This window comes from Anopheles moucheti, chromosome 3 (assembly GCF_943734755.1).
Source record: "Anopheles moucheti chromosome 3, idAnoMoucSN_F20_07, whole genome shotgun sequence".
NCBI classification, from domain to species: Eukaryota; Metazoa; Arthropoda; class Insecta; order Diptera; family Culicidae; genus Anopheles; species Anopheles moucheti.
The window spans coordinates 87,296,406-87,322,244 of record NC_069141.1 but is presented as its reverse complement, the minus strand read 5'-3'; the positions used below and the strand labels follow the sequence as shown (position 1 = coordinate 87,322,244).

Sequence of the window (25,839 nt, the reverse complement as noted above, 5' to 3'; positions counted from 1 at the left end):
TTGTCCCGGCACACGACGGATGATTCGTCGCATTTTCGGCACAACTTGCGGTCCATCGTCCGGCCACGGTAGCGAGCTCACTGCCAGACTCCCCGGCCATTACTTCGCCCGTGCAGCGAAGTTAGATGAGACGAACTTTTATGCTTCAATCAACAAACTTTTGACGACTTTTCCTCCCGTATCCCAAAAACTTGCCCATCCTCCCGTGGTCGCAAACTGTTATTTCCGATTTTTTCCACCGCTGATTCGTTCATTCTGATTCATCACAATCACGACGTGAGGTGGCCATCCGATATGTGGGAAGGGCGTTGGACGCGAGCAGGGAAGGATAAAAATAAAACGAAGGAAATTCCCTACAAAAATCACAAAACAAAGATAAAATTGTTCCCAGTGCGACAATGGACAGCTTCTGGTCGACTAAATTCCGCGCTATGATATGAGCGAGGAAAATACAGGAAAATGTACGAGAAGAAGCAAAAATAAGATCTCCAAACTTTGCCGTCTGCTTTTGGTAGCTTATGGCAGGGAAATGTTTGGGGTACGCATACGGATGCGGAAGGAAGTTTTTGATTTTCACAGCAAAACTTCCTTCTCATTTCCCGAAGAAACTTTAAATCCGAACAAACCAACCAGCAGTTGGTTGTGGGGCTTTGACCGAAATTCTTCGCTAGTGTAGCAATCGCAACGGATGCAAGGGATGGAACGTCATAAATCTTTAAAAAGATCGCAGGATCGGGTAGCGACTGGTTTGAATAATGATAGCGTTGGTGGTTATTTATATTAAACGTAATATTAGCACGAATTATGCCAGTATCTATCTGCTAGCAATGGATTTCACACGTTGGTGGTGAGAATATAGCATGCAGAGAAGGAGATTCAAATATATTACTTTAAAAAAAAAACGCTAGTATATAATTATGCTGTTTCAGGAGAGTCCTTAAGAAAGGAATAAAAAGAACAGATCTTTTCTGGTGCCTACTTTAAAGCTGCAGGATTATTTTAATTCTTTCCTTCGCCGCTTGAATGAAGACAAAAAATAAGGTTCATCCCATCGCGAACCGCTCAATAGCTGAATGCCGTCTATTTTAGGCAGGCCCGGCAATAACTTAGCAGAGAAGATCAGCGTTCATACTAACCAGTAACCAGTACGGCATTACATTTATACAAATGGCTCATAAATTATTACGATTCTCTTTGAGCATTTGGGTTTTGTTACATTCTTACTCGCAATCGTTAGAACGGATAATCGTAGCATAGTAAGAACGCATCCATCTGTTTCAATATTTTACTGTGAAGGTAGCTTCTGAAGCGAGCTTTCTTGGTTTGTACACTAAAGAGCTTAAAATATGTTATGTTTATAGCAACAGGCACATTAATAATTATTTAAAAATAAATCATTTCTAGAAAAGGAATTCAATAAATATTATTATATATAAGCATAATGTTATGGCACACACCGTGCGGATGGCTAATTTTTTATGTCAAATCATGTGACGGTGCCGGTTTTAACGCTTACGGGAACGTTTTAATTGAAATGTCATTCCAATAAACCAAAGCTCAGCCAACCGTGGATTCAAATGTGAGGGGAGTGATTTTTTTTGACTAAACGAAGCTTCACTGGATTTTCCTTAATGGTGTGAGTTAGACCCTCTGGTGTGGAAATCCAGCATCTAGTTTCTGGAGACATTTTCTCAACAAATCCGTATGGAAAATGGAAATGTGTTCTTCGCTGTTCCACTCACAAAGATTGTTACGAGGTAAAGCTCGGCTCGGCGCAAAGCTCAACCGAATGCGAACTCGCCAATTTTAAATGGTTTGCCACCCCCGGTTTTTGAAGAGGCCGATGCGAACGGATAGCTCATCGAAATTCAATAAATTTCCCATTTCATACATCCTTCCGGCTTGTTCCGGCAAACGGTACTCAACGGTACCGGTGGCTAAAGAATCGAAGGGCTCATCACGATTCGATTGGAGAGATTACGTCCAAAATTGGCCTCGACTGCTACATGGCAGTGTGTAAGAATGCGTGCAGACGCTTCTTGATTCACGTGTACGTTTGCGGGCTTTGCAGCATTTTCATTGCCATATCACTCACGGGGCCACACTTCCGGGGCCGGAGTTGCTGCCATTGCTGTTGGCGTCATCATAAATCATGTGCGTTTTATCGTCTTGCGCTGGAGCAGGACTTTGCGAAAGCGTTCGGTTCGGTAAGCAGTAGCAGTGGCAGAAGCAGCAGCAGACAAACAAACCTCCGGTGGGAATTTGGGCAAAAGGAATCGGGACGGTTTAGGCTATTCCTGGCCCGGATCGTGAGGAGTGCTGAATCGTGAAACTGCGATGGAGGTGAGGTGAAAATGGATCCCAGAACGATATGAAAACGTGGCAGAAACTACGCCTTCTGACGGGCGCTATAGTGCTATTTGCCACTACTAGCTATCCAGTCCTTGTCGAGCGAGGAAGGAATGTGTTTTTGCTCGTGTGTGTGTCCGTTGCTGGGGGACTAGGTAGGCCAGATAAAGGGAGAGAAAAAGCAGCCTGTCATCTCGAAGGAGTTCCGTTTATCGAGCTTTCGAGTGAAAGGCTTCGTTAGGAGCGAGATTGAAATTCATAAATTCAACCCAACCGAAAGGAACGACGATTGTGAACGCCCGTGACTTGGAGAGAACAATTCAAGAACTCTTCACTTGTCTACCACACTGCTACCACCGCCTTTTCCTGCTACCTCCCACATCAGTGAGGGAGCAGCACATTTCACAAACAAGCTAGTAAGGATCGTTTTCGTGCGATAGTGCATATATTTCATCGAACTTCCGAAAAACATCCATACCGTACGCCGCGCGTTGCTATGGCAACGAGTGAAGTGAATTTTGATATTTGACTCGCTACCGAAATGTAGAGCATCTTCCGTTCCTTTTCTTGGGGGCGGTCGGGAAGAAAAATATGCTTTTGGATGCATAAAATTGTGCGCATATTTCTTTACGCATCATTGAACGCTTTCCGCTGAGATGGGCTTCATGATGTGTGTTAGCTTTAGTCGAGGCAATCGGGGACGACGCGGAGATGGGGAAAAAAGGACAATCGTTAAACGTTCGTTTCTGCTGCTTTCGCTGCTGGCGATGAACAAACAGCATCCATGCCCCTGGTCACATATTTGTTTTTTGGGCAGGATGGTAGATATATTTCTCATTCGGTTGATATGATGGATATTTGAGACGGCAAGGGAAGAAATCAACGGCGCACAAGCATACACACACACATATGGTATAATTTGGCGTGTACTTATGTAAGTAATTGGCTATTGTTGTACGATACGTACGCGATGCTTGAAATTGAAACTTCGTTTTGATGTTTCCGTTGGATGCAGGGAGAACACCGCGGGAGTGATTGAACATTTTTTGGTAAATCTTAAGTAGGCAATAAGTTAGGTATATTAATTTGAACAGGTTTTGCCTGTTGCGAAGAAGATCACCCGGCATGTAACGGTTTGAATAGCTCTGTGTCTAGAAAGCCAAAAAAAGAGCGATTTATGCATACTTGTCTAAGTGTACATAAACGGTTATTCAACAAGAGAATTAGCAAACTTTTTGTTGTTTGCAACGTTGGATAATGTTTTGATATTTTTGGAGTATTTATTACAGAATAGATACATCGTGTTTCACACAGAAATATTCATTATGAAGTTAAGCAATGTAATCATTTTGTTATTCAAAGAAACATAAAATATACCTCCTGCGTGTAAACGATGTTGAAAAGATTGTGTTTTAAAGATAAAGTGCTAAAGGTATTATCTATTTCGTATAATTTTGATTTGCAATGCTCTTGAATGAAGTTAGGTAAAATGTTTTCTGTTTAATTAAAAGGTGAACAACGACAAGCATTGCGGTAGATCCCCCTTAAACAGCTCTAAAATACACTCACATGCTGAACATCGTACGCGAGTTGGTGCAGTCGTCGAATTTCTCCGGAGGACATACATCGTCCACAGCATTGCGCCTGTTTGGAATTGCATTATTGTATGCAAACAATTTCAACATTCCATCGCACACAAACGCATCGTTAGCTGATTTTGCCTATCCATAATCGAATGTAAATACTGCGTTCAAACCATCAAACAACGTTCGGGCGCATACTAGCTCATCCAGCCATTATTATGCACACTGTTTAACGCGTGGAAAAACATAAACTCATATGCAAAAACAAATCCCGGACGATGGGTGAAAATTATGTGCAGCGAACTTAGAGAGCTAACCGAATTTCGATTGCTATAAAATTGTAGTTTGAATGGGATTAGTGGCGTGCGTTTGGGCTGTGCCGATCCGGAAGGGGGGAAAAAGAGAACGAAAGCTTAGAATAGTTTAATCTCTTACCGGAAATTAAGTATCAAGCTGTCGGGTAGTAAATACCCCCGGAATGGGCCGGGTTGATTGAATATTTACGGATTAACTATCCCAATTAACATCCACCGGAAGTGCAAAATCACTGCCCCTATCCTTTAAAACGCTACCCACACCCGGGGAAAGCGATGGGATGATGAAAATGGGAAACTCGTTCGAAGTCGATCGCAATAAAAAAAAGAATATGAAAGGATCCCTTCGGGTAACTATTTATAATATTTGTTGGCATTTTTCTTTCACTTACCTGGATGAAAATACTTTTCCGTTTTTTTTTGTCGCCGTGTTCCGCTGGGATTCCGAATAACTCCGATGAGTAGCACTCAGCGGCAAGTTCGGATGACGGGATTGGGCGGGCATGGAAGCGGTGCGTGGGGTTGCGCTTCTAGCAGGGATTTTAACCTTGACCGGTTCGGAATGGAATCGGTGACAGAGGGTGACCGATAAAAAGGGACAGAATGAACAGCCGGTTAAAATCACGTGAACCATCTCCACATAAACCCTAAATATCGTATTCTAATCAGTTTGGTCCCAAAAATAACTGCACACATTTGATTGGCCCGTCCTAGACTGGGAGGACGAAGAGGGATTTGGCACGGAGAGCGAAAGCATGGTAAAGCTAAACCTAAACCCCAAAAAGACAGCACAAAATGCGGGAATAAAAGGTTCCCGGGGTCCGTTTGTAACATTTGCAACAAGATGATACTGCTCGTGCGTCCTTTTCGAAAGGGACAGTGTTTAGCGAAAGTGCGAATGTGAAGTTTACCGGGAATCATGCCTTCCCTCCAAACTCGAAACGACCGCTTTTCGACAGAGATCGATAAACGGAAATCCGCATGGCTGTCGCTGTCCTGATTCCTGAGAAGGCTACTTCCCAACCAGCAAGGACCACACTAACAAGCGAAATGGACGCCTGGTAACAAAACTTCACTGTATCCATCCGATTCCTTGCGGAGGGGTTATCGTGGCACCGTGGTTCGAATGACCAGGTTTCCGGACACTTTCCGGGGCGGCAAGGATACAGAATTGAATAATTTGATTTGAACCACCGAACGAGAAGTGAAAACTCTCCACCAGTCAACATCTGGGGACTCCCGGGTGTCAGCGTGTATCGGGACCGATTTTTCGGTGCACAATCCGACGAGACGGTCCTGAGACGAATTCTACGGGCACGTGGTAAGTAACGACTTGATGTAGCGTTGGGTTCTCGTTCGTTTCGATTCGATTTGATTTCCCACCGTTCGGGACCATCGTTTGCGTGTGTGTGTGTATATGTGAGTGGTCGCTTTACCAAACCCTTTCGGATGGTATAAAATATGCTGATGATAATACAGAAGATTTCCCAGGATGGTTTTCCCCCCCAGCATTCGTTTGATTCTCCCTCCGTAAAACCGAAGTTAATGGTCAACTGCTGGCTGTTCGGATTGGGCAAAATAGATGCCAGCTCACTTTTCGCTTAAGTAATGGGGCTCAGTCTAATTCTCCCAGGCGGAAAACTCTCATTCCAGTACTGGCTAGATCGGTGGGTGGGTTGATGGGAAGGCAAGAAAAAAGGATTGAAGAGTTTTAAATTAATCCCAGCCAGAGATAAAAGCTCACAAGTGAAGAAGGCTACGGCAGATGCTGCCGGTTAGGGGGGTTGAGCCGGTTTGGGAAGCTGGGAAAATTGTATTTATATTGATCGTTTGCGTTTAACTCGATTCCAGCTCTCCAGGGTGGTTGTTGTTGTGTGACCTAAATGATGTTAACCTTGTATAAATATTTCGTTACCGTTTTTATGAAATAAAAAAAAAGAAGTACTCCATTCTGGTTGTATCCCCCTTGCTCAATCTAGACTGTTAGACAATGAAACATGCATCAATTATAGCGCTTTGCAAGTAATAGGTCTCCAAAGTTGTTGATGCTCCAAGAACACGGGACGACGGGAACACGGCAGCTTATCGTACATGGCAACTTTTTCTGCTGCACAGCCCAAATCATTGTACAGTGTAGGATGGATGGATGGGAAAAACGATGAGAAAGAAGAAATTTGAGTTTTTTATTCGTAGCTTAAGAACCTGCTACAAGAATACAGTTTCGAGGCATTTTTTAGCAGGAGTAGCGTATTTCACGGATAGAATATTTTATCCCATTATTCGTCCTTTTAAAAATCTTTCCTGTAAAAATAACAAGCTTGAAATTCTCCGTTGAAACATATTTAGAAATATTTTTATAATTAATGCAGAAATGTTGGCTATGAATTGATTTTACCCAGTACTTTGTCGTTTCTTCTAACGCACATTAAAAAATATTTTAGAAATTTGTTTTGTAACTTTATGCCAGTTGAGAACTCTTAATCGTGTTTAAGTACCTTTTGCTATTAAATTCATGACAACCGCTACAAAGTTCTCGTAGACCTTGTCTATAGTTGATACGCAAGGATACAATACACGTGGAGCAGAAACGCGAACATCAAAGCATGACACACCTCAGTACGCAGCATCGCTTCCATCGTACCTGGCGTTTCTTAATCGCAACCATGCCACACACAAACACTTGCCCGGTAGGCGATAAAAAGGTGGAAAAACTTTTTCGCCAGCAAAGAAGGTGCTTTGATGCAAAATTGATCCACCCAGTAAGAGCAGCCTTACTTTGCACCACCGTCGAAGGCACCGTTCGAAGTGGTGAAGCGCCAGAATGAAGGTATAAAGATAATACGCGGAAAGCAGGCAAGCAGGAAAAAAAAACTCGCACACAACACGGGCACGGGCCACACCAGCTTTGCCTAGGCGATTGTAATAAAAATAATCGTAAAATCAAAAATCGATAATCGACTGAAAATCATCCAACCTCCCCAAAAAAATGAGATGAAGTAGATAAATGTAACCAACCGAAGCGTTGTGGGAAATGGGTTGGCGAGGATTATTGTTCTGCTTGGCATAGGATGGAATGGAAATGCAATGGCTGGCGAACGGAGCTAAATGGAGGAAAAATTATCTATGAATCGTTCAAACCACACCGTGGAATGGAACTACAACAGCGCAGAGGACGGTAGTGGGTTTAGGGGTTTTTGTGCCACCGCAAAGGGGGGAGCACTGAAGAAACTAGCGTCTTTCACTATGAAATCGATAAAAAAGCCACCAGTCAGAACGAATGGGAAAAAAGGTCGCTTGGCTCGAACTCTTCTGTGAAACTTTTGGCAACATTTGGGCTAATCAAGCGGAAAATGTTTCTGCCAAATTACTCGAACCAACCAAACAAGTCCATCGTTGTTTGGATTGCCGATCGTTTGGCTCACGATTTGTTATTGCCCTTAAATGTGGGTACTCATCGTATCATATTTTTTTTTAATTACTACACAAATGATGAAAATAGTATTTTACCGAAAAGATTCCAATTACAAGCTGTTGAATAGTTAAGGTAGCCAACCAATTATGCCTGTGAATTTATTTGTGATAATAGTGAACTTTCGACTTTAAAATAGGGAGACAATTTGGTCACCAAATATTCAAATTATTAGGACATTAAAGAATCATTAGGTCTTACACAACTTCCAGCGTAAAATAGTTCAATTGAAGTACATGTAAAATAGTCTCTGAAGCTAAGTGGATTCTTTTGGGGTGGGCCCAATTCATCATCAGGTGCTCAACCCGGCTGATCGCCGTTTCGGATTCCTTTATCTGTCGATGGTTCAACTTAATACTAAATTTATTGAAAAAATAAAATTATAGCTATGATAGGAATAGTCTTAGGAACAACGTATATTCAATGATATATTGTACAAGGTGAATTTATAAAACAATAAAATCGCTATATTAATGGCGTATTAAAACCAAATTTAAGTCACATATCACAATGGAATTTTATCATTTTGAGTTAGCATTAAATTTATCTCCTCAGGTTTATGATGTAGTATTTTGCTCATATCGCTCACACCAAAATCAAATACAATCTGTTCATGAGCCAAAACAAAGAGGGATCCCAAAACCTTCCCTCCAAACCCGGGATGAAAAGTGAAACCGCTTCCATTAAACTGATGGCCAAGTGAAAACATTACTTTAGCCACCATCCCTACAGATAGATGCGTTCGGTTTCGGTTTCCACGCCGCTCGTGCGATATTTGTAGACCAGTATCGCATCGCAACACATATCTATGGTTGAATGTTTTTTATTTTCCCCTCGCTGAACAGTAAAAGATTGCAAAAAGGGTCCGTTCTTCGCTCGTTGTTTAGGTTTTTGTACAAATTGTGCTATCACTCGGGCATTTATTTTGCTTCACTTTTTCCTTACAAGATTATTGTGGCGTATTGTTGGCGATGAGACTACAGGGCGATGTAATAAAATTATCGCTAATGATTTTCTTTCGGTTTTGTTTTACATTATTTCCATTGCAAACGCTTTTTGTGCCACATTTCGCTCGAATGTCAATAAATCTGCCAACTGTAGAGAACCATCCGTAGGATAAGCGCTCTCAAAGCTTAGGGGAAAGATTGAAAGGAAAGCACAGTACGGTACGTTGGAAAAAGCATTTTAACGTTTTAAATCAAAGAAAAACTTCACTTAACGGTCCAGCAATACAGTAAACGGGGCACAAACATGAGATTGGTTTTAATTGGTACCGTTCTTTACCACTGCTTGGGCTCCGGCACGGGGTTAAAACGTCTAGCAAAAGCGCCAGCAGAACATAATCTTGGTTAATTGAAAAACGTGCAGGAAAAAATACGCGAGCGAATGTGGCCGTGGCCGAAAAACCGAGTGGAGGGAACGCTTGTATGCGGCACAAGCCACATGTTCCCTAAGCAAACATAACACACCCAGCTCAGCCAGCCAGTGATGTGCAATGCAGCTACTGCGGCAGCCGAGTGCATCTAACGTGCAGCAGTCCAAAGTGTGCTCAGCCACCACTTTCGTGGCAGTAATTTCTAGTGTGATGCTAGGCTGCTTTCGCTTGCGAGCAGCGGGGTTTGGGGCTCCAGTGGTAAAGAATGAACCAGGCAGAACCAAACATTACCCACTACCCATTAGCTTACTGCACAACTTAAAAAGCTGCACCACTGCTGCATTCCACGGCCGAAAATGTATGAAACTACGTGGAAAAACAGCATCACAAGAGGAACAATCCAGAGACAAGGCTTTAATGAGGGCTGTTTCTCTTTTGTCGGAGGCTCTACCGGACCGCCGTTGGAGTAAGGCCGGGTGGAACCAAACAAATTATGCTTATGCAAATTGGAGCACTTTTTGCGGTGCTCACTTAATCCCCGGGAATCGTTTGAAATAATTTATTTATGCTCGAGTTCCGTTACGAGGGTGAACTGTGATGGGGCAACGATGGATTTCATTCGCAACAATTAAATAATGCGATAACGATTGCAAACAATTGTCACTGTGGGGATGGAGCCTTTTTCCTCACGCAGGTGGCAACGGTCCGGGGGGGGACCGAGAGGCTTATGTTGTTTCAGAGCCGCTTTAAACAGTGTCCAACACTGGCCGCTATAAAATATCCACTCATATTAGCGCACCATATGCACGACAGCTGCATTCGATGGGATGTTTAGTTCCCTTCTAATGCCGCTTAAATTATGCGACCTAACGCACTGTGGGCATCACACAAACACGGCGGCCAGAGTGTAATAAAGTCAACAAGCGAAAAAATAATTACGCTTCACAGAGCCCAAATCTGTCGGATGACGCACGAATGCACTCTGCGCCCGGCGCACCGTGCAGTTTATTAAAAGTCATTTTTGTGCCGGGAGAAATGGTACCAGAGTGTGGCCATGGAACGGAGGAGGAACGGTGTTAAATAATATTGTAAAAATCTATTACACTTTCGAGTGCACGCAAAACGGTGAGTTGGTGCCGGCGTTCCGGTTGGGGTTTGGGGTGTGAATGCATTTATCAACACGGTACGTTGGAGCGGAATTTATGAATGCAACATCATTTATTTACACACGATTACGGGTACGGTGGCCACCGTTTCCGCAACCAGACCGTGTTGTTTGGCAAACCCGCCCGGGTGTGACAAAGTCTCATTTCCCGTGTGTGAGGTACGGGGCATGAGAACTTACGAATGGGTTTAATGACGGTTCGGGGATGACTAATGGTCTATGGTGGTGCTGGTGGTGGTTTTCCGAAATCGAAACATAAGGAAGCATGGTTTAGTGTTGCAGCTGCTGCTTGCATCCTGTGGATGGTAGCTGTTTTACATTGTAATAAGCGTAGATTGAAGCAGGAAAATGCTTACAAAGGACGAAACGATATTATGTTTCCTTAAATCGATAGTTCTAAAAAAGGTTGCAAACTAGAACTATTTAGAAGAAATATGCGCTCAGGAGTTCCTTTTTCCTACATTGTCTTTAGGATACCTCAAATTCCACTGTGAAATATTTTAAATTATGAGTGTTTCGCTACTTACTGCTTTTTGCGCATATTTTAATCAGCTAATAGATTTTAAAGATAATAACTTAATTGATTTTCATATAATATGTAAAATATATAATAATTCTGGTAGAATTAAATAACTACACAGGTAAAATGATGAATACCCTATTATAGATACCGAAAATATTTGCCATATCCCTGATTGACGATAAACAAAAATTCAAAGCACTTGAAATACTATGAAATAAAGATCATTTGTAAAAGGAGCATGGTAAGTTTAGAAAATGCAATAAAAATCCTCTTAACGAGCTGTTAACTAGCACACCGTTCATTTGTTCATTATTTGTTTAAACTAACCCCATTACAGAAGGGTTTTTCCAGTGCTACCCTTTTGGTACTGCTCTTTTAATTCGCTCATTACTACCCAGATGCACCCACTGCAGTTGCAACGAGTGGTAGACAAAAAAGAACCGCTGTGTCTCTCTCGTTCTCTCATCGATCACACTAATGACTTCACGTACCGGCGAAATGCTCATCAGCACCTCATTTTATAGCCAAACCCCACCACCAACAGTGTGGCCAACGGTTGCAAACCGGTTAAACCTTTAGCTTTTGCCGCATGGTTGTAGGTTCACCCTTCCTTGTGTTGTGGGGGTGCAGCATGTTAGATTACGCGAGAAAGATAATGTGGCACGGATGTGTTTGTGTGACCGTTTGCATTGTTGAACGAGTGAAAGCGAAACAGTGCGCCAGTACGAATGTTAGGCTAAACATCATGGTCATGTTTTCGAAAAACCGCTCACTAGTGTTGTTCGTCCGCTTGGGTTGCGCTATGAGCGACTACTAGCGCGACACAACGTCATGCGAAGTAAACCACAAAGCCCGGCCAGTTGGAGAGGGAGTAGGGGATGTTGATGATGGTCCGATGGTGCGGCATGGGTGTCATTCAATTTAACTCATCCCGAACGAACGTGGACGGACGGGGGGCATGGAGCCATGGAGCGGAGTGAATCTTAAATATGGTTAAATGAACAAAAAGGCAACAAAAAAGTAGAAGCAAACAGGCAACACCATAAAGTCTATATAAAAGCAATTGATTACTCATCGCCTCCAGTCAGTTGCTTGCCGGAACGACAGCCTTTACGTTGAACCCGAACCGAACTGCTTGTTTGCGAGGAGTCGAACCGCGATCATCGAACCGAATTGTCACGTTGTCGCCGTAGGTTAATGTTTGGTTGGCCCTGAAACAACGCGCGTGGGTAACAACCCCGCGTACAAATATTGTGTCACATTGTGGTGAAGTGAAGTGGTCTCAAAAAAATCAAACAAACGAATCTTGCACCGGGCGCTTTAAAGCTTATCCGAGCTGCTGTTGCGTGGAAACGGTGCCAAAGTTGACCGTCGGAAGGGAGAAGAAATAAGTGGAGTAAATTTAAGAACAAAAAACGATAAAAGTGACATCCCTTTGGCAAACAAACAAAGCAAAAGCAGAAGCAAAAAAAAAAAACAGTGTCATAACGGCGAGTAGGTAGTGCAACTTTGTGCAAACATTTTCGGTGACTGGCCGTGTTATAAAGCGCCCATTTTGAACACCCTTCTTGACGTTCAACCAAGTGTACCGAGCACAAGCATCGTTATATCGTGCGAACAACACGCAGCAGCTCGTGGTACAACCATCTGCGGTCGTTATAGCAACCGGTTAGCCTTTGTGCTGTACTATTATTTAACCCACAGGCTCATCTTTTTTTGTGTCCATCCATTTTATATCACCCTTAGTCTCTCTCTCTCTCTCCCTCTTTCTGTCTCTTTCCGTTCTGAAGCTAGTAGTACCAGAGCACCGACGGTGTGCTTCCTCGCCGTTTGACATTATCGAGCGCTTGTATCTGTTGAAGTGCTAGATCTAAGTGATCCAACCGCGCGCTGCCTACGTGCTGTTAAACATTGTTAGCATAGCTATCTCTTTGGGGCCCGTGGTGTACGCGTCTCCGAACAATCTTTTCACTTCCGTTGCGTGCACTTCTGTGTAGTTCATAAGCGAAACACACGCAGACTCACAAAAACAGGCGAGATCCCCCCCAGGCTATCAGTGAAATATGAATTCCAACGCCGTCGCACTGCTGCTGTTCGTGGCACTGGCCGTCTGCATCGGTGACAGTGCCGAAATTCCACCGCTACCGGTGCAGGACGAACAAACGACCGGTGGCGCATCGTCAGCGGAAGCGGAAGAATGTAAGTTCGTGCAGTGCGTGATTATTAATTTCTTCCTACACCGGCGTTGCGTTAGCGGCCTCTAGTGAGGCATGGAATCCGGCAACCTTCCTGCTCGGTGCAGGCATTTTGGGGTTTTTGGGGCTAGTGTGGTTTTATTTCATGTCTTGAACAAAGAATTACGAGTACCTCGCATGTCCTTGATTGGCCGGTGTATGCTGTGAGGCTGTTTTGTGTGGTTGAAAAGGCAACTGGACGCGCTATTATCGCCGGTGGCCATGGTTCGCGATGCGTCTGGACCTGTAGAATCCGATGTGCTGAGCTGCGAATTGCTCGGCAATGAGTTATTGGAATTATTGCTGCGATGACCTTTCGTACTTTGATCATTTTCGCGCTTAACCTGAAATTGTCTGCTATTGAGACACCTAAAGAGATAAGTTTTAATGGTGAGGTAAGATCGTTTATTCTTACATAAAAGCATGATCTTCACAAACATACAGTATGTGACATTAACATCCGGTCCAATAGACAAACTTGTTTTGAATCCTACAGTTTACTTAAGTAAATTAATTAAATTGTACAAATAGTTCATATTTATCTCTACTGATCAAACCTTATTTTTATTCTCGTTATAATTTTTAGCCTAAACTCTTATGCGGAAACTACATTTTTCTATTACTACAAGCAACTTACTTGGGTCAGAAGTGTCAAACTTTTGATTATCGCTATATGCTTTAAAGTTGTGCAACCTTTGTGCCTGTTTTCCCTTGCAATACTGCTTTAAAAAGTGCATGGAATACTAAAGTTACGGTGGAGTTACACAATTCAACCAACCACAAACCTCCTGTGTTTCGTTTTGCAGACATTTGCCTTCATCTTTCGTAACTAGCCGGATTCTTGGTACAATCAGTACCAACTCTCTATAATAAACCATAATTGCCTTGACCCTTACCTGGGAACCCCCCCCCACCCTTTGGGCCACTCAGCTCTTTAGGTCCACCCTGAGGCAACTTCAGTCAATACCCGATGCTGACCGCATCGCATCGTCTATCACGAGCCCGGAGGGAATGCATCAATTTGGCAGCAAATTTGCCTGCAATATTCAATAATCACCGTCGTCTACCGGGTACCGAAGACCGCAGCATCCAATTTCGGTGCTAATCTTTCGGCCCGATCGGTACGGTTGCAGAAGAAAGGTGAAACTCAACACCTCCTTCCACGGACTCACCTCGGCAGGGAAGGGGTGGGTGAAAGGGACCGTGCGCAAATGAAGCTTAATTTGAACGCTGGGAGCGGGCCATCGCACGCGGACACGGTAAACCGGTGAGACAGGAAGCGATTTTGTAGAAATTTTCCTGTTAGAATTTCAAACCCCACCCGGGGGCGACACCGGCTGCAAACCGGGCACGGGAAACGGGGTCACTCTCTTGCGGCGTCCGGCGAGAAGATGCGAGCACTTCAGCGCTCAGGACGGCTACGGTCAGTAAGTTTTCCGTGGCAAGTGCTTTCGCAAATGTCCGCTTCGGTCGGTTGGGAGTTGCAATTGCGGATAGTCTCTTGTTCGGATGCGGCAGGAACAAGGACATTAATTGCATTAATTGCTCGCGGTGGATTCATTTGGTGCGAGCAGAAAGGTCTCGGCCAGGCGGTGCTGAATCGGAAGCTTAGTGCAAAAATGGCGCAAAGCACTTTCCAGACCGGGTCGGCCGAGAGATAGGCTCAGCCTTTTGCGGCATCATAACAAAGGTCACAAGCATAAAAGCATTTAAAATTTAGCCCGAAAACTACCACAATGGGGGAAGCATTTATTTCTTTGTGGGGTTTTTTTTCCCCCGATCGTACTACAAAGACTTGTAGCGCTTTGCAAAAGGCCAAATGGATTGTCACAGTCATAATCCTCACAAAAAAATCCCCGGTTTGCCAGCGTTGACACATTTTGGCGAGGAGTTTTTATACCACGCTATTCCGCACCATGCGTTTGTTTGGTGGAATTTCTCGGCGTTCTAGTTGCTCATTCGAGTGCAAAAACGACTTCACGACCCAACAGCTGCCACAGAGGGACACACGATACGTGGCAATTAAGGAAACACGAAACTCTGGCCGACCGAGGCCCGGACGGTTTTTGGACACGGTTGGTACATTTTCTTCACCCACTTTCACCATCTCCATGGGCTTTTGCTGGTGGGTTCTTCGACAATTTCCTCCCGAAACACGAACGAAGTTCGACCGCACCAAAATGGACACACACACAACGGTTCGAACCGTTTGCTTTCTCATCTGCAACCAGCAATTTAAATAACTTTCGCAGAAAACTAATGCGCTCCGGAGCAAGGCATCTCGCAAACGGGGAAGAGGGAGTTTCCGTGTAATGCCGTTCCGCCTTGTCTCCAGTGCCGGAGAGGGAAGGTAAAAGTTGGCCACGGAATTTCCCACCGTTGCTGCTCACTCGCTCGGGACACAGGAGAGCAATTTGTTGGAAGCCGAAACATGGAAATCGCTTGGCAAAAGTTTTGGTTCCGAGTTCGGGTACCCGGGATGATACATTAAAAGCAGCTGCTTTTGATGCGATGCAAGCCTGATGACGAGTCACCGATGCCGATGGGACGATGGAACCCGACCGAATCGGCAGGAAAGTTTCGTCGTCAGCTTTCGTGGGGCCTCGCTTCACCCACCGTGTGCTTTACTGTTGCGCAAAAGCCGCCGAAGGTAATGATGCAACCGTTGGATTGGGAAAGATTTTAATGAGCTACAGCGACATACTTTGGGGCCGGGTAGAAGATTCGCCAGTTCCGGTGGCCAGACTTGGTAGTTGAACGGTTGCGAACGGTGGTACAGGGAACAGGGAATGCCGGGAAGGTAAGCCGCCAAAAGTTGTCTTTTCAATTTGCATGAAAAGTTGTTGTTTTTTTAGTTTTAGTTTTGTTTGGTTTCTAAAGTTCGGAGGACACATTCTACCATGGGTGGAATGATATGGATCTACTACGTGGATGCTGCATGTGGTGTAGAGGTTAAAGGAATACTGCCAGACTTATGATTATGACAAGTTCGGACGATTATTTTCCGTTGTCTGAGTGTCTTTGGGGCATGTATAATAACGCTGATAAGGTTGCGGAGATGTTTGTGTGAACAACTTCTTTAAATTGCGTGGGCAACACACAATAATTGGTAGTACGTATTAGTTTGGAGCGATGTCTCAGCGTTGAATTCGAATGGTTCGTTCTTAAAGCATGGGACTTATTTTAGTTGATCTTCATGTTGAGGGGTACCAACCAAGACTTAGGACAGTTAGTGTGGATGTCTCTAATCATGAATATCAATCATTTATGTGTCGTTATTAGACTTTAGAGTAGATTTTTTATCAATGTCGTATCGACGGGAATATGACGTTTCACTACTGACAGCAAAACTTGCACTTGAAGCAAAATGAACTAAACTTTTGCTCATAAATATCCTAGACAAGCCCCGCGTCAGCTTGTGTCATCTCAAGTAAACATGGGGCAAACATTTTCCCATGACTCCCCCTGCTTACACCTCTTCGAAAAGTAGCCGTCCTCTTTTTAGAGTTGGAAAAAACTGGATTTTGTTGACTTGTTTCGTCTTCGGCCCAGTTCAATCCTAGGCAATGGAGCGGAATCCGTACCGTGGCAGGGCGACAACAAATTTGCTAGCAAAAAGGGCCAGTAACATTTCGCTGGCAAAAGCTCATAAATCATTCAGTCGACCAGCCGTTTGCTGACGAACGTCAGCATTCGCCCCGGTGTGTTATATCGCTGTGCTGCATTCAATGGACAAGCGCAATCTTTTGCAATGTTGGAAAATTACGCGGAAGAGAATATAAAAGCGGCAAGCAATAAAACAAACAACAACAACAAAAAAGCTCCCTGGTAAGTCAATCTCTCGATGGGTTTGGCCATGGTTTTTTTTCACCCGTAAGAAAGCAAACTTTTGCGTACGTAGTTGGTCTGCTTTCTGAACTGGTTCATTGGTGGGAAATGCTATTGAACATTCATCGTAGTTCGCATGCAGTGGCTTTGCAAAAATGGAGAAAAGGTCGTTTTGCGTTTGCAGGCGGTAAAAGTTTTAAGTGATTTGGAGTTGCTGATTTGTAAAATGGTCATAAATCACTCGCTCAGTCGTAATGAGTTGCGAAGAATATCGTTCTTTAGGCACACAATAAACAACGCTTTGGGTTTCTTTTCAAGGAAAAAGAGCCGTAAAAGATTCTTTGAATTGTGGAAGTTGTGCAATTTTAGAGACTAATTACATTTTTCATAAATTCGTCAAAGTCCTCAAGGCATTCATATCAGCATCAGAAGAATCTTTCGATATCATTAAGTGCTCCCATATCCCAGAGTACCTTAGTAACGATGGTCGGTGTGGCTTTGTACGCACTGCCTAACTGCCTACTGTTAACAACCATTGATTGATCGCAATAGTCCGTCCGGGCGAAACGAAAATGGGGCAACGAAATGGGGAAAATAGGTCCGGCATTGTGGGCACTTTTCGGTAGATTGGATTTCTGTCCGAAAGTCTTCTGCTCCGTCCGTCACCAGATTATCTGCCAAAGGGCTTTCACGCAACTGCTGAATGAATCAGGGCGTATGGAGTCTCTGATTAGAACGGGCACTGCGACCCTTCCCATTAGCCGTTTATCTTCCCGCCTCTCTGTTCCGCCTCGCTATAGACTCACCGGCCGCCCAAACACCGGAAGTGGAAGTTACACGGAAGTAGCGGCACGTGGCTGGCATATAGACATGCGTGCGGTGCTGTATCGTCCGGGCGTATCCGGACTGTCTCCTGCGGCGACACAGTACACCAGCCGAGTTCGACGATGATTGATTATAATATCGTGTTTATTTTGAGCGGCGACTCATTCACGCCATTGTGTGATCGATTTAGTGACAAAATCGTGGAATCGTGCCGGGTGAGAACTCTCACTCAAACTCCAAACCTGCCAACCTGGGGTTGTCGTGGGGGTGTTGGGCTGTTCCTTGGAGGGTGAGGTGTTTGGTAAACATCCATTCAGTAAAGCCGATGGTTTGACCTTAGCGTCCGTGTAGTTTGGCCGATAGAGTCGTTCTACCGATCGCTCGCGGTTGGCGTACGCGAGCGTGTAGTTTATTTACCCTATGATTTATTTGGTTCAATTTCATTCAATCGGGTTTCGGGTATCGGATGTTAGAGACAAGAAAATAAAGCTGTTCATCAAAATCAACTTGAATAAAAGGTGACGTTTAAGGTTCTGTAAACGTTCTTTGGTGGGGATATAACTCTTTGTAACTGAGTCTTTCTGCGATATTTGAGCAATAACCCTTCGGCATCACATAGATCCGGATTAATCTAAGCAAAGCTTAGGGGAAAAGCTTTACAAGTTAAGTTTCCAAAAACGAATGGCAATTCAAACAATCAAAATTTTCGCATAAGGATATTGTTTAGTCACTAGATGTTGATACCATGGTAATATCAACTCTTAATATCTTTTAATATAAAATATTATTTACTTTTGAAATATACGTTCCTTTTTCTAATGAAAACATGGGAAATAAATTATCATAATTCAATGTGGGAATATGAAAGTTTTTCATGTCATCAAAACAAGCATAATCAGGAAAAGGTAATGCAGCGTTTCATCGCCGCTAAAACATAACTTTTCTCACCGATAACATCGCGACCTAACCCGGAATGGTCAACGGTTAGCACCATTGAATGTACCCTTTAATCACCTGCAATTACGCTGCAGTTTGAATGCAAAACGAACAGGCGGAAGCACATTTTTTTAATGTGCGCTTGAAATGCAACCATTGAAGCGCACCGAGCGCTTTCTCGGTGCACTTTCAGCTCACCAAAGAGTTTGAATGTTTTTTTTTTAATTATTATTGAAATAGTTGTCCGCTCATTTGCACTTCTCATTCCACTCGAATAAGTTTTTTTCGCTTAATTTCCGTGATGCACTTAAATGATGCCGGTGGTTTTTGCATTCAGAATGTCTTTCCACAAACGGGGAATGGCGCGCAAAAAATGAAGCTTCAAATATCTTTCACTATGACGCGCAAACAAACATGCAGAAAAAACGATGAACGCGGTTACAAAAACCACTTCCGTCAAGAGAAACGAATTGTTCGAGAAGCTCAAGAAGGGAGCAAACGCAAAGGTTAAAAACAATTCACCGCTGATTGGATCGTTGCGGGTTTTGTCCTCGTTTGTCGATTGACTATGAATGGATGGTTTGTTTTTGTTTTGGGAGTAATTGTTAACGAATTGTTTGCCTGGCGAATGGCATGAAACGCAAAACTACCGCTCTTCAAGCTATTTGTTTTTACCAAAAAGGATCAAGATAAAGCATGCACAACTCTAAGCATTCGCCCTGTTTGCCTGCGCTATGTAATTACTGCACGTTTGTTGAAAGCCCAAAGCGACTCGAGAAGTTCCATGCAACATGTCGCCTAATTCCATTGGGAGCAATCGCACAGTGAAAACAGCAACATTATTTTCCAATTATCGTCAAATTGAGTTCTTGTTCAATCACACCCTTCACACAACGCGCACCGGAACTGTATTGATACCACCCTAGGATCACACTAGCTCTGGCTGCGACTAGTTTGAATGCAGTTCTGGTACAAATCGGTTCCGACAGCAACGTAATTACGAGCGTGTAACGTTTACCGTGCCGCAGCATAAGAAGTCTGGGGCCACCCAGCAGGCAAGGCTTATGCGGCTGGAGAAACAGAACGATGGTGATGATGATGATGGGCAAGAGTGTGAATGACTAATGGTTGCTCGTTGGGGGTTGTTTGATTGAATATCTATTTATCATAACGAAGGGTGGCTTTTGTTGGCTTTCTTGTTTGACACTCCGCTCTGTTAGGACAGCCAATGCTGGCATGGAAAGGCGGGGAGTCCCCAGTCCCAAAGCGGGATGTTTGCCGGGGGTTAATGAATTTGGCTTATTTTTTTGTGTGTTGGCCGGCGCTCCGTCACTATCTGTCCTTCGCATACAGTTTCTTTATTGCCGTGTCATTACAGCATGGATTGCTTTGTTTAATAATAAATTACGACCGGGCGGGCTGAACTTTGATGGAATATTTATCGCCGGCGTAACGTATTGATAACTTCCCGGTTGGATAGACGATTGTGTGGTATTTTTTTCGTTCATATCCAGCTCTATATGGGTCGTTGAGTTTGCTTGCTGTGCGGACGAATCCATTGAGAGCGGGAGAATGTGTGTCAATATTGATCTGCGTTCGACAGGATGTTAATGATGGTAAGATCCGTTGTATATCATTCATGTTGGAATTGCGATGCATCAGTTCGGTGCGGATTATACACTCTAGCAGATCAAGGGCAGTCGACCGTTTACTGCTTGGTAGAGTGTAAATGTTCTTCTATTATGCGTTGGAAACACAATCGAATATGCGTGTTTTAATAATACTGACTAAATATAGTGAAGGATATTCCTATATTAGAAAGAATACTAATATTACAAGATCTTCTAGCCCCATTCGTAGGAACGACGATTATTGCTATCAACGAGAATCCTTTCATGGAAAATCAAGATGCTTTAGAAGATGGTGGAACAGTAGCTACTGTCCTCCCAGCTCTTCATCAACTTCAACGCGGCCTGATAAGCAGGATAAGGCTACAAAACGCATATGGGTTTTTTGGAACTCTGGGTAAATTTGAAAGACTAGAATGTGTTGTTTCTAACGTCACATGATAGGTAAGAGTTGATGGACAACTTTCGAGGATCTTTGCTACCACTAAGACTTCGTGCCGAAGAAGATGGACTTTCTAGTCTACTTTTTACCTAACCATAGAGAGGGTATCAAATGCTTTCAAGCTGAAATGTTGATGGCCTTCTTCTATAAGACAATCCAGATCCTGGTACATCTGTAAGGTATAGACATAATTGGATCACGAAATTCCATCAACCGGTCATTCTACATTCTATTGAAATTTCTCGACTCCGAACACCAGTCTGGGCGGTTGGAATTGGGAATCTATATTATCTTTATAGTTCCAATACCCACTCACGTCTCTAAGAGGAGGAATTATATTTAGGAACTTGGGGATGCAATCATACTAACTATATTCGGGTGAGTTGGCCGTGTCATTAAAATGATACCGGACGATCGAACCCGGATAGCTTTCCCATGCCATAAGGACACACGTGGCGTTGTAGGAAATTGAGATGAAGTGATGGTGAAAGGCACAGGTTAATGGATTGGCTAACGATGGCGCTTTTTATATTACATCACACGAAGTTATAGGCTTTTCAGTGCTGGGAGCTCCTCGCGTATTTTGCTTGTAAATTACGAGCCACTATTGATCAGCGCGTCCTGTTCAATAGCGCATAAATGTGCCTGTTGGAAGAATGAATAGCATCCTACATCCTGCACGGCAATCAAAGGATATGTGCCCGGTACGGATCGAATCCATCGACGATTACCCTTTCAAAAGGAAGAATCCAAATAAAATATATGCGTGTGCGCTTTTCCTCCCACGGCATCACGGCCACGTAATCAACGGGATGGATGCCAGGTATGCCAGATCTATATGGAAATATCTATATGGAAATATTTCCCACCGATGCCACAGTACCGCGCGTATCCAATCGGTGCAAATGAAAATGGATGAAAATTGTTATCAAAGCGAGCGGGTGAATTATTTTTATTATGATGTTATTAATGTTAATGGCAATTGCGCGGACATGCTGTGTGCACGTTTGGCTTATAATTCCCGTTCGCTCAGGATGCCGCCATGGCACCGTCCAATCGTTTCTAATCGTTCCCGTCTTCAGTGGGTCAAGTGGGGTGATGGGGGCATGATCTTCTTCCGGCGCACGGCGGTGGTGTGTGCAGAAATCACAAAAGCACCTCAGCACCTGTGCACTATCATCATCATCATCATCATTCTCACCATCGTCATGAACATCAGCGTTGTTGGTCGTGGCGTTGCTGTCGACGTGGGCAAGTAACGCGAACGGATGCGCTTGCTCGTTTGCCACTTTCTCGAGGGAAGACCGGAAATAGTCGCTAACGTGTGATTTCTTCCGTTGCTTTTTCTGCGAGGCACACGTCGAACGTGTTCGCCCGAAAGCGTTCACAAAGCCCATCGGAAGGCTTCCGGAAGGCTGCGGCAACTATCCCCACACAGTGGACAATGCTTGGGGCTGTGTTTTTTTAGGTGCTCAGCTGGTGGCACATCCTGTCCTTCTGTCCTACCGGTGGGCCTGATTACGGATGCGACCGGTTTGGTGGCCACCAGCTGTTACCGATTTTCACCTTCAACTTCGCCCGCTATTGGCTGTGCTGGCCGTACCGGAAACAGGTGAACGAAGGGTAAATACAGTAGGGCCAAAGTTTACTCTTTCCATTTAACGTCCATTTTGGTGTTTTTTTTATTGTTTTTTCGCTTCTGATACGATTTTTACCCATCCTTTTTGCATGGATGGCTTCGAGCGTGTGACGCCGTTCAAGCTGAGATGAGTTGTTTCCGGTTTTGATAGAACTCACATACGTTCGGAAATAAACACACCAACTCAAACACACTCACATACATATACGTCCCAAGTGTGTTCCATTTCAAATATGTCGAAATGGTGAAAATTCGTTTAGGTAGTTTGGGTCCTTTTTTCTCTCGAAATTTGTCAGGCAGAGAAGCGTATGAAAAAGCAGCGAAAGGAGCGGAGTGAAGCAAACAAATAAAATTGCTTTTTTACGAGAGAATAATGTTTTGGCCATTTAGCGCACAAGTGAACGAACTGGACATCACGAATGTAGACCATGTTGGATGGAACAAAAAGAAATGTAAGTGAACAAAATGGGAGTATCGAACTCGTATGGGAAAATTGTTAAAATTGTTCAATGTGAAGCAGAGTTCCACGGTGAAATGCAACAAATAAATAAAGTCGATCTCTACTCGGTTGTGGAATAAAAAGGCTTACATTCTTTAAGGATTTTTTTGTGCATTTCACTGTCACTGGATGACAATGAGAAAAGTAATTTGTAATGCAACTTTAAAATGTACGAAATTGTGCACTTTAAAAGAGCTGTTTTATGTTCTATAATTGGATAACCTTTCCCAATACTATAATCATTAAATTGTTAGTTTAAAAAGTACACCAAAATGGCCATCAAAGAATGGATGGTGCTGATTTATGTGTTGAAGGATGATACAAATGGAATTTCTTGACCGTAAGCTATTAAAACATGTCGAACATTTTAGTTCCATTCGTGTCACCCACGTGGAACTGTCACTTTCGAGCTGTCACGCTAGAACATTTCAATTTGTATGCCCAAAAATCGTTACCACGGACCACAATGTGTCTTTCACACGGGTTTCATGATTTGATTCAAAAGACCCTTATTCACAGTTGGTTCTGTATTCATCCTCATACCTTCTATTTACCAGGTTTCACAGTTCGTTAGCGCTTGTGACGCTACCATACTGGAACACATTCTTTCCCTGCAGAGAGTGTGTGTGTGTGTGGTAGAGAATTCAGCTTCAAAAACGACCATTTTGTAATGGTTATGGCAGAAAGTGAATGGTTACAACCATTCCTTACACCAACCGCTTTGTTCTACCGGGCACTGATTGGGTGTGTGAGTGTGTGTGAGTCGTAGATAGAACGTTTTTCTGTTTTTCTTGCTGCACGCATCTTTTACCGCTTTGCGAGGCTTTCCGAGTCGTTACAGTTGGGACACATTTATCGTTCCGACACTGCCGTTACAGTTGTGATCCATTTTGGCTTTGCACACTAATGAGCAGTGCGCCGAAAATGCTGGTGCACTTAGCCAGCAGGTGTGTTCGGGGTTTGCCAGCTCTGCAGAACGATGCAATTACCCACAGAGTGCACCATTTTGGGGGTGTAGCATTTTGTACGCGTTCTCTTCTTTTTTATACTTCTTTCTGCTTGCCCATTGGGTGAAACGACACCCCGTAGAATGGTGCAGGAGAAATCGAATGCAACCGAAGCGTGTCCGGTGATTGAACCGTTTCTGCCGCTCCGATGGAGACGCATGGTTGCTCACACTCGCTCCAGGCAGCCTTTCGCCAGGGGTGGTTCGTTGTGCACCGTGCCAAATGTTACTGGAGCGAAGCGGAGTGAATTAGATGCGGTTCAATTAGCACCAGTCAAGGATGCGTGTCGGGGCGATGCTGTGTGGGACAGAGGCGAACGGTGGCCGATGTTGTCGCAGCCATCGTGCCTCTAATTTATCTAATCTCACGATGTACGGCTGGAAAACGTCAAAACCAATACATCCTGCCAGAAATCTATCATCAGCATCGGTCCATTTCGGAACATTCGGAAAGCCGGCGTGGATTTGATGGGTGGACACATGTTCACATGTCGCCACCAAATGCTCGATGATGGGTTCTGCTGGTCATGTTTCCACTGTGTTGTGTCCGGAAAATGTGGCACCAAACCATGCGGCGCTGTGTGTTCGTTTCGAGCAAAGCAATGTAGTGCACGAGCGATTCCATTTATGTTTTTCCGTGTTTACGTGAGATGGTAATGGTTCGTGGAAGGAAACGCACTCGAATTGATACCATGGGGACGTGGTTTGCATCGATTGTTCGGGATTTGTAGTGTTAAATTATGAAAGCGAATCGTTATAGGGAAGAATCGGGAAAGTGGATAGGAATTAGTTTGTTTCATCCCTATGCTTCAGATAACCTAATAATGCTTGTGTTTTACTTTTAATTATTTCCAATTCCGCAGCATATTTGGGTGTTAAGCTGTACAAAATGGAGCGACCCTGTGCGATGTTGGGCGGTATGTGCGTTCAGACTAGTGAGTGCAACTCCAGACCAGCAAAGGAAGGACTCTGCCCGGAAAATGGTCATCTGGGCGTTGATTGCTGCTATGAAGGTAAGCAGCTGTATTTGCAATATGGAAGAATAGGGAAATAGCAGCAGATTCTATATTGCGTTTCGTATTCTCCACCCACAGTAAAACCAGCGAAAAATCTCACCTGCCACGAGTACCGTGGAGCGTGCATGGATCGATGCGCCGAAGGATTGCAGCGCCCATCAGTCGATTGTGCCGATGGACAAAAGTGCTGTGTTTTGGTTGTTTAATCTTTGCCCTGGAGTAATGTTTCGATTGCTATAAATCCACCATCAAGAAGAACGGTCTGTGGGAGTAAAGAGAAGAAGACATCGAACATCGAGAGATAATCATTGATTTCCAATGGTGTCGAATTTAGCAAATCCAAACATTAAACATTGTATCTCGCCTAAGGTTAGAACACCGGTTTTAGAGATAAAACATATCAAAAGAAGCTATTTAAAAAGAAGAATAAATTAAAGCATAAACCAAAGCGATTTTGTCTTTTCATTGTAACGAATTTAAAACACTTTTTGTTGTTGATTCTATATTTCTCAGGTAAGTGCAATGCTTTATGATTTGATCTTTTCAAGTTGCTGAACTTTGTCTCGTGTATTAAACATTTTATTGCATACAAAGTTTTAGTACAATCATCATATACCGATGACGATCCACCCACAGGAGCATCAGTTTCTCAATTCAATTCCAGCCCATAATTAAACCGGTTAGAAGTTCCTGTGCCGATTGGCATCCTCCCATTCCCGTGCCGGTTGGCTAGATGTATATCGACAAGACCAAGCTGACACTAATTGAAGTCGAAACAAGATTTCAACATTTCGATTCGATGCTCCACTCCGTCGGGAAAGTCGGCACGAAACTAAGCACGAAAGCATGCACGGGATGAAAGAATCTAGCCCGGTTCAGGGAGCAGAAAGTTGAAAAGTGGTAGTATAACAGTGAAACATCGTTTCTGGCACTGTTCCTGAGGCCTGCGGCCTGGTTGGCAGCTAGATTAGGATTATGGTGTACGTTTATGCTGAGATAATGGGAAAT

The 25,839-nt window shown here is 43.8% G+C and overlaps 1 protein-coding gene across 4 annotated transcripts; it reads left to right on the top strand.

Annotated features, from left to right (window-relative positions):
* Positions 1–11,865: 11,865 nt before the first annotated feature.
* On the top strand, positions 11,866–25,272 carry LOC128302541 (U-scoloptoxin(19)-Sm1a). 4 transcript variants are annotated; one of them, XM_053039386.1, is made up of 4 exons: positions 11,866–11,967; positions 12,569–12,977; positions 24,679–24,828; positions 24,910–25,272. In XM_053039386.1, the coding sequence occupies exons 2-4, from the start codon at positions 12,842–12,844 to the stop codon at positions 25,035–25,037; spliced, it is 414 nt and encodes a 137-aa protein (XP_052895346.1). In that variant the 5' UTR covers positions 11,866–11,967; positions 12,569–12,841; the 3' UTR covers positions 25,038–25,272. The 4 variants fall into 4 exon arrangements, with proteins under 4 accessions (XP_052895346.1, XP_052895345.1, XP_052895347.1 ...); XM_053039385.1 differs by having other exon boundaries at positions 12,525–12,977; XM_053039387.1 differs by having other exon boundaries at positions 11,881–11,967; positions 12,483–12,977.
* Positions 25,273–25,839: the final 567 nt, after the last annotated feature.